Raw genomic sequence first — 9,053 nt, forward strand, 5'->3', positions numbered from 1 at the left:
GCCTGTCGTCATTTACTGGATTGACGATTGGAAAAATTTTACGTCGCCCAACCTTAATGTCCATGGGGGGAGAGCTTTATCAACAGGAAAAGCTATATAAGATATAAAAATACAGTTAAAAGTCCAAGCTTGATACCCTCCTTTAGATTTTCTAAAGCTGTTCAGTGGGGGAGATTTGAGTCTTTGTCAGGCCAGTTCTGACCCTGGGCCTTGTGTTTGACGCTCCTGATTTAGATTATGAACGGAGTAAACGGCTAACCTAACCAATGAGTGCTGTAATAGGATGTTACTGAGTGGATATTGTGCACTGTTTTTTCTCACCCACGCCGTTTGGCAGTGAGCCCACTTCTCCAAAAGTTGGTTCTGTTCATCTGGACGTAGCGTTTTGTGGGAGAAACGTTTCATCACTCATCCAAGTGACTTCTTCAGTCTCAGCTGACTGCAGGTTTCCCCAATCTTATAAACAGTACATTTGCATAATGACTGAAACCAGCCCACTGAAGGAACAATGGGCTGGGAGATCAGTTCCTTTATCATAATTATGCAAATTCTCATGACCATTTATCAACAACCACTGATCAATGGCCACGAGTATCATTCACAGAGAGTTGGGGAATGGCTGCAATCACAGCATTGTAAAATGGCGAAAGATGTACCCTTAGGCCCCGTCCTCGATTCAGAGATGGTCTTGTTTTTCAAAGCTTCTGTTAACAAAGGGCAGCCCATCAGAAATAATGTGGGCTTATGTGGGAGCATGGCCTTAATGGGCTAAAATGGCTTTTTTTCACATAGAGGATGAATTGAGGTCTGCACCAAGCCCCAATATAAGATAGATGAGGATTATTATTAACTGTTAAGTAAGCAGAACTGTTATGGTAAATTTAAGTATATAAAGCTAGAAATCCACAAGGTAAGTCTTTTATGGTCTCTTAGAGCTCCTGGGTAACTCACTGTTCTCTCACTGCCTCATTAAAAGTGAGAAAAAAAGAGTGTTGTGTAAAAGTTTAATGTTCTTTATTTTTGGAGAGCAGTTTTCTGATTTTAGACTTCAAAATAATGCACACCTTTCATGGTCATGAAAGTGCTTGGCAAAATAGACAAAATGTAAAGTTTCCCCCTAATATTTTAAAAGTTATCAATTAGCTATAAGAGTGTTTGCCTTTTGATTGGTTAGTTGTTTGTTTTGGTTTGAATCATTTGGCATCCAGCTTATAATCATGCTTCTCTGCGCTTGGCTGTCATCAACAACATGTTTGCTCACACTTACAGTCATCGGCCACTAAAACAAATCCTGTCACATGCAGCTGCTTCGTTATTTCAAAGTTGCTGCCAGAAACGTCTTACCTTCAACCTCTGAAGTAAAGGCCTCAGTAAATTGTCCTTGCACAGTATTATTTGTGGTGAATAATGTTGTCCATGTGATACTGTAAAATAAGCATTCCCTTCTTGTTTCCTTTTTTATTTTCTTTTTCCTGTCAGACGGCTCATTCTGGACAAATTGACCACTCTCATAACATCCTCCAGCAGCATGGCTCAGGTGTGCACAGTAACCCGAGTCTGTGTGACACTAGCAGCCCTCTGCCACAGCGGAGCACCAATACCCAGAATACCCTCGGACAGAGCGAAGGCACCTTTGGTCTGAGCGGCCCGGGACTGCCTGTAGGAGAGGGGACAGATCATGCGCTAGATGTGAGTAGAGGCCTGTTGATGTCGTACTAAATTTTCAGTTTAAAAAAAAAAAAAAAAAGAATAGTAAAGAAATCATAAAAACGTATAAACATAGTGTAGCAAAACATTTCCCATAAAGGAACAGAAATATGAACATGATCCACAGAAAGAGTGGGGTAAACAAGAAGTTTGGTTCTTGTTTGTGTATATAAAGATTTGAATACAGTTTTAATAAGATTGCTGTATCTCAAACTTTCAGTGTTTATTTAATTTTAAAAACGTTTTAAGTGTCTATTTTTTTTCCTTAATTATCTGTCATCAAGCTTCTTCCTGAGCTGACCAACCCAGATGAGCTGCTGTCCTATCTGGGCCCTCCGGACCTTCCCAACAACAGCAGTGATGATCTGCTTTCTCTGTTCGAGAACAACTGAGTCAAACTTCCATTCCAGCCTCTTTCTCTCTTTGCTGTAGCTCGGCTCAGTTTTCACCAACTTCTTTGTGTGTGTTATGTTGTTTTTTGTGTATCAGTTGCTCTGAAGTGTCCTGCTGCTGAAATTCTTTGAGTACAGTGTTAAGGTGTACGTAGGAACACTCTCGAAATGTGAACACTATTATGAGTTTGAAGAATGCAACAGTACACAGGCATTGACTCTACAGACCAGCATTTGAAACTATAGCACAAATCACTGGCTGGAGTATTTTGTATTTAATGATTAAATTGTTTTTTGTTTGGTTTTTTTTATTGGTGTACATTCATAAAGGAGTTCCCAAAATTTGACTGGGGATTTTCATACATTAACATACACTTCTGCACATCGTGAGTGCTGCAAATTGTCTGCAGATCGTTGTATTGTAACTTGTCCACATGTTAAGTATGATAATGGAAACAAAAGGTTTCATGCAAGAATATTTTTGTATTCTTGCCTTAAAATTAGGTTTTTCTGTAAGGTTCTTATTGGCTTATTTTTAATGCCAACTCAGCTTAAAAAACATATATATTTATTTATATATATACAGTTAATTTGAATTTCCTTCCATTACATAGCCCCTTTAGTTTAAAGCACCCCTATTATGCTTTTGGGATTTTTCTCATTCTGAAGCTTTTTTTGTGTGTGTTAAGTTTACACAGTTCTAAAAGTAAAGGTTCAAGCTAAACAGGGTCACTCCCCCATAGGATACACTGCTCCTAAACGGTATAATGATTATTTATAAACTTGTTTGGCTCTAGCCAATAATATCCCACTAATTACCAACAGACTCCAACATAAACTTCACGACTCAAATACTGATATGGCTTCAGATAGCATATTGCCAGTGACGAGCAATTTGTCTGCATCTGCATTGTCTGGTAATATTAGCCAAAAGAAAGACAATTTTATGCTACAGAATATGTGACCAACGGCCAGGGTTGTATCATGGCTGTGCAGGTTCATTGTTGCATTTCATTTTTGAGGGGAAAGTCAAATCCAACTATGAGCTCACTTTCTGAGTTGAAAAAGTTGAAAGCACCTGTTTTTCTAAGATTTTTGTTAGTAATACAATGGAAAGCAATAGAAAACATTAAGTACTGGTTATTTACATAAACACATTGCCCAAGAATGACCAGTTAAATCAAACTGGGGCTTGGGATAAGTGTGTTTTCGATAGACGGTATATAAGTTGGAGCCCCGTTTGAAGGTTTGAATTTACTGTTTTCAGCTTTTGGTTAACAAACATTTGAATGTGACAAGGAGGGGCGGGTCTGACTGCGAAACTAGTTGTGTATTGGCTAATGACATGTCGATCACAAGTCATATAAACTTTCATTTTAAAGCATAGTGTGAATAAGATTTACAAAACAGTTTTTTGTAAACTAAACTCAGAAATAAGTTACTGAGGTCAAATCACATATAGGGTGTAAAGAGTTGCTGGAGCAGTTTCCCTTTTATTCGTATGAAAATATTACATGGGACCATCATTGAAAGAGCTGATATATATATATATATATATATATACACACACACAAGAATAGCTCTGACATTCTCATATTATAAATCATAAATTTGTAAGTGATATCTGTTGGAAGTTGATGTTAATCCAAACAAGCATTGTGTGATCTATTTATAAGAACAGCCAGATCTTCTGAGATTATAATGGGGGAAGCCATGAGTGGTGTCAATGGTGAGGTGAGGTTGATCTAACCTTATAATGCTGTGGTCAATTTATGAGAAAATTCAAATTTACAAGATTGCAAAGGAATGTGGTATGATCCAAACTCAGTAAACTTGGGGTCATTTAAAAGTATTTATAGTTATTTTCAAGCAGCAGTGGTTTGATGAGTTTGAGCCAACTTTGGGAAACTGAAGAGGATTACATTGGACATTTTTGGTAATTAAATAACTAAATATTAACCTTACATAATTTAGTTTGTTTATATTTATTCGGGTAAAGATTGATGATTTTGTGCAATTTTATTTAAATTAAATACTATAAGTAACTATATTTATTCATACAAGTATTTCTTGCTTGAGACCCACTAATTGGTAGCATGATGCATTTCTTAGTTGTGGTCATCTTCTGGGAATTGATGATAATGCAAGATAAAGAAAACTGACAAACATTTTCTTAAATACACAATGATTACAATGTAAAATGAGAGTGGTTAAGGTGTAGAGCTAAAAGACACATGTCATCATAGAGTAAATGAGAAAAAGCCCAAAGTATGAAGGCATTGCCAGTAGGCCTTTTCCGCAACATAAAGCTGGGAGAGCACTGACATTCATTGTCTCTCTGACATCCTTCAGCACTGTGAAATGTACAAAGCCTCACTTTCCCTCTGTTGGTTTACCCTCTTTTGAGGGCTTTCAAAAATACTTTATATGAGCTGTGTGTCATGGCATTTTTCTGCCATTTGAAAGTTAGTATGTTTTTATATTGTTTTACATTTATAACCCATCATGGCACGGGTTTACGTATTGTATAATCAACTGTTTTCATTAGAGAACGTGTGTGTGTATCAGACAAATTGTTAAACATGATCATTTTAATGTTATTAGTTGGATAAAGGATCATTGTTGGCACTGTATACTGTATGTTTAAAAGTGTTAAACCAATTGTTAAAAATCAAGGTCATACATAAAAGATGCATGTGTGACAAAAAAAATGGACAGTCAGCAGTCATCAAGATAAAGTTGAAATTATTCTTAATGTGGTTTTTTTAAAGTTGACATTTTTTTGTATGAACTATTTACTCGTTGTGGTCCAACATTGTGTTGACAAAGCAACAGAAATTCTTTTCCACGTTGAGCTACGCAAAATTATATTTGAAAAGTATGAACAAGCAAATTTACTACAAAAAAACGAAACAAAAAACAAAAAAGATTTTTAAAAATGTTCTGCCTATTTTGTAACACATTGTAATTGCCATTATTTTCTATTTATTTTTTAATTATAATTATCATTGTATTCACAGTTGCTTTGTCCCCTTCCTGAAACTGAATCAGAATTAAACATTGCTATTTGACCAATGGTGTTTTTCTATTTAACTTTAACATTTATTTTAGTTTTAGCTTTTTGAATGTATTTATAGTATGTAAAGCTTTTTCCATCAGAATGCCAACTGCTGTTTGGGTTAGTCCTCTTTATTAATTTTGTTTTCACTAATAGTTAACTATTAGTCTGCTTTTAGCTGGATATTTAAACTCTGTGTTATAAATGGATAAAACTAATAGCATAAATAATTTTTTGAAATAGTTTGTATGTTACAGCATTTTTGGGCTCAGAGCATAGCCTTTAGAATTAATCCTACTTCTATTAGCAGGCACATCATCAATAAACAGTGGTGGTCTGGTTCTACTGGCAACCATGCCTATGCCATAACATTGCCTCCACCATTTCTCTCTTTCGCCATACTTTTCCCTATAGCATGCTGTCCCAAGTTAATCTTTGATTTATCTGTTTTTTCAGTGTAATGATGGCCACCTTGACATTTCTGTGGACCTCATATTGAGAGTTCCATTGAGCAGCTACCAAATGGAAATCCAACATTTGGAATCAGCTTCAAATCTTTGATCTACTTAATTTATCATAGACCTCTCCTGACCATGAAACTGCTTGTTAGTCAACTGTACAATTAATGCTGAACCTGAAAATGGGGGACTATGTATAAAAATTCCTAAATTTTCTGTTCAGACAGTTCATCGTGCCATCCACAAATGTTGGCTGAAGCATATTATGCAAAAAAGAAGCCATATGTTAAAATGATCCAGTAGTGTCACCATTGTATGTGCACCAAAGCTCATTCAAAAATGGACCAAGGCAAAGTGGAAAGCTGTTTTGGGCTCAGATGAATCATCATCTGACCCCAAATGTAACTGATGTAATGGTCTCGATGGACTTTGGTCTTGTCTTGGTCTCGCTTTCTCGGTGTTGCTGTCTCAGATCGACATAGTGATCGGGGGAGATTTGGAGTCAACAGTATCCATGAAACACAACGTAAGTTCTCTAAGAGCTTCACTTAATTTCCTTTCGCTGCTCAGCTCTCACACAGTGGCTCAGCTATGCTTCAATCCCTCCATATTGTGGCCAATCACATGCGAGGATATAGGATAATATCATTATGTGAAAAACAGAGAGGGTGAGAGACGCGACAGTCAAGTGGAGCGTGCGTCTGTCCTCTCTGTAAGTGAGTGAGACAGTAGACAGCGGGGAAGAGGGCTGTGCGAGTGCATCGCAAAAACACATAAATTTGCCTGACACCCGTAAACGAAGCAGCATCTGGCTGCAGTTTAAAGACTTTTTTTTGTCTCGGTCTTGTCTTGGTCTCGATACACTCTGGTCTTGGTATTGTCTTGGTCTTGGTTTAGGTGGTCTCTTGACTACAAGTCTATCAAAAGGGAATAATTTAGGTCAGGCACCTAACTGTTTTGCTTCCTGCCCCGCCCTTGAGGGTTGCCGTGGAAATGTCACACGTAACCTCGTTTATCTTAAATCCAATTGGTCAGATTTGGAGTCTTTGAAAGGGAACGGCTGTGATTGGCTGTGGGCCATTTACATCGCTGCTGCAAGACCCATCCAAAAATAGACCCGAGTGTCGCTGTCAGGTTCAGCACGTTATTCTCTATCACGACCGAATCGCGAGCACATTTGTGAACATGGGAAACCCCAGAGTTTTCTTTGACATCACAATTGATGGCGCTAACGCCGGCAGAATTGTAATGGAGGTAAGAGATTCCTATTATCATTTATTTTGTCACTCCGTGTTCCAGAGCTACAGCTTCGTCATCTTCAAAGGAGTAGTCTCAATTTCATTCCCAATAGTCTGATGAGATTTAAAACCTCGCTGCTTTTTTTATTTATTTATTTATTTTTTAACTTTAGTTAAAGCAATTGCATGTAGGTGTCAGTGTTATCGTCAGGTGACAATATAAACCGAGGGCAACCTAGTGCTACTGTGGTTAGCACTGTGGTTTCCAATCTAGCCTTTCTGTGTGCGGCCTATGTTTTCTTCCAGTGTCTCCGTGGGTTCTCTCCGGGTACTCCAGTGTTCCAGGTTAACGGTTTTTTACATGAACTATTTATATTTGTATGTTCCAGATGTTGCATTCGCACCCTGCTTGGGGAAGGGTGGGGTTGCTGTCTCTAGTATAGGGTTGAGTGTCGATAAATATGCTGCTTAAAAATATATTAAAATTTAAGCAAATAAATAAAAGCAAATATCCTTTAGCAGGTCTCAAACTTGCGTGTTTTTATGACATCAATAAATTCTCAACCTTAAAACAGAATCCCCTGTTTCCTTTCCACTAATTGAAATCTCTGTGTTCTGTAGCTCCGGGCTGATGTGGTCCCAAAGACTGCAGGTACGTGAGGTAGAAAAACATTTTCCGTGTCACTGTGCGTCCTCAGCTTCCTCACACCCAACAATCAATTTATGTTTCACTGCTGAAAAGTTTTCGTTCCCATTCAACCACAGCGGGATTTATTCTAAATATCTGTCAGGGCTATGGGTGATAGAGATTGTGAAAATAATACATGAATCAACTGACACGTGGAGATACTAACACCTATAGCTTAATACTAGAAAGAGAAGGATCTGTGTAATGCTTTACAAATTTACTAGATCACCAGCCACTAAGGTTTATGCCACAGCTGCCTAAAAGTTATATTATTATGACATTATTTATTATGTTTCTGAGATGAATAATTCACCATAACTTACTTAATCAAAATGGTATTTCTAAAAATGTTAAAATATAATTATCATTGTTATCCATGAAGTTTCAAATTTACTGTAAAGATGATAGAACTTTATTAATCCCTCAGGTAGGTTCCTCCAGGAAATTGAGTATTCAGGGTTTTTTTTTTCCGTTTGTTTTTTTGTTTGTTTGTTTGTTGTTGTTGTTGTTGTTTGTTTTTTGTTTTTTTACCAAAAGCAGAAAAATAGTTTGCTTATTATTTTTATTGACTTTAGTTGCTTTATATATTTTTAAGTAAGTAACAATATGCTAATTTTACAGAAAACTTCCGTGCTTTGTGCACTGGAGAGAGAGGTTTTGGCTACAAAGGCTCCACATTTCACCGTGTGATCCCTAAATTCATGTGCCAGGTACAGTCGAGGCTTGGAATATGTAGTGTCCTCACTTTCACCTGTATGTATGTATGTATGTATGTATTTATGTATGTTTACCACATGTGCTTCATTTTTTCTCTTCAGGGTGGAGACTTTACCAACCACAATGGAACAGGGGGCAAGTCCATCTATGGAGAGAAATTTCCTGATGAGAACTTTCAGTTGAAGCACACAGGCATGGGGACACTGTCCATGGCCAATGCAGGGCCCAACACAAATGGTTCCCAGTTCTTCATCTGCACAGCCTCAACTGACTGGTAAGCTCTACTTAGTAATGCTGCTGCATTCAGGTTCTATTCAGCTTATTTCAGGTGTCTTTCTCGCATACTAATACTTTCCTCTGCTCTCCAGGCTGAATGGGAAGCATGTGGTGTTTGGCAACATTGTGGAGGGTATCGATGTTGTCAAGGCAATGGAGAAGCAAGGCACAAAGAGTGGCACAACTAAAGCCAAGATTGTCATTGCTGACTGTGGCGAACTAAAATAGTGTAACTCATTCCCTTATCAGATATAGCCTTTATCATCCACGCCAGTCAGTTTTTATGGTTCAGCATATCAACAGTCAGAATGGGGAAAAACACCAAGTTGACCAACTTTCTCCTTCTAAAATGTTTCTCTGCTGTGTTGTCATTTGTCGTGTTATTTTTTGTTTGTTTGTTTAAATAATTTATTTTGTTTTATTTCTTTTTACCTATAACATTATCCTTTTCATGATCACATTTGTTAATGAAATCTAGATAAAATGGTGGTGGTGTTATAAATAAACTAATTGAAAGCA

The 9,053-nt window shown here is 37.3% G+C and overlaps 2 protein-coding genes across 9 annotated transcripts in view; both read left to right on the top strand.

Annotated features, from left to right (window-relative positions):
• The window catches only part of LOC102306079 (zinc finger, MIZ-type containing 2), a 35,506-nt gene extending 30,336 nt beyond the window's left edge, over positions 1–5,170 (top strand). For all 8 annotated transcript variants that reach the window (XM_042214320.1, XM_005947915.3, XM_042214322.1 and 5 more), the window contains 2 exons: positions 1,480–1,689; positions 1,992–5,170. In XM_042214320.1, coding sequence (XP_042070254.1) covers positions 1,480–1,689; positions 1,992–2,099 — 318 coding nt within the window. In that variant the 3' untranslated portion in view covers positions 2,100–5,170. The remainder of the gene's footprint in view (positions 1–1,479; positions 1,690–1,991) is intronic.
• A 1,529-nt stretch (positions 5,171–6,699) lies between these two features.
• On the top strand, positions 6,700–9,053 carry LOC102305775 (peptidyl-prolyl cis-trans isomerase). The gene is made up of 5 exons (XM_005947914.3): positions 6,700–6,869; positions 7,475–7,505; positions 8,163–8,251; positions 8,360–8,532; positions 8,627–9,053. Exons 1-5 carry the CDS (start codon positions 6,801–6,803, stop codon positions 8,760–8,762), a joined length of 498 nt encoding a protein of 165 aa, XP_005947976.1. The 5' UTR covers positions 6,700–6,800; the 3' UTR covers positions 8,763–9,053.

The sequence above is a fragment of the Haplochromis burtoni genome, unplaced genomic scaffold (genome assembly GCF_018398535.1).
Source record: "Haplochromis burtoni strain Fernald_Lab_line unplaced genomic scaffold, NCSU_Asbu1 Contig_548, whole genome shotgun sequence".
NCBI classification, from domain to species: domain Eukaryota; kingdom Metazoa; phylum Chordata; class Actinopteri; order Cichliformes; family Cichlidae; genus Haplochromis; species Haplochromis burtoni.

Excerpts from the sequence above, each read along its gene's own strand:
- LOC102305775 (XM_005947914.3), top strand. The coding sequence starts at position 6,801 with ATGGGAAACCCCAGAGTTTTCTTTGACATCACAATTGATGGCGCTAAC. Across the intron at positions 6,870-7,474 it reads CCGGCAGAATTGTAATGGAG|CTCCGGGCTGATGTGGTCCC; the intron begins GTAAGAGATTCC and ends TGTGTTCTGTAG. Across the intron at positions 8,533-8,626 it reads TGCACAGCCTCAACTGACTG|GCTGAATGGGAAGCATGTGG; the intron begins GTAAGCTCTACT and ends TCTGCTCTCCAG.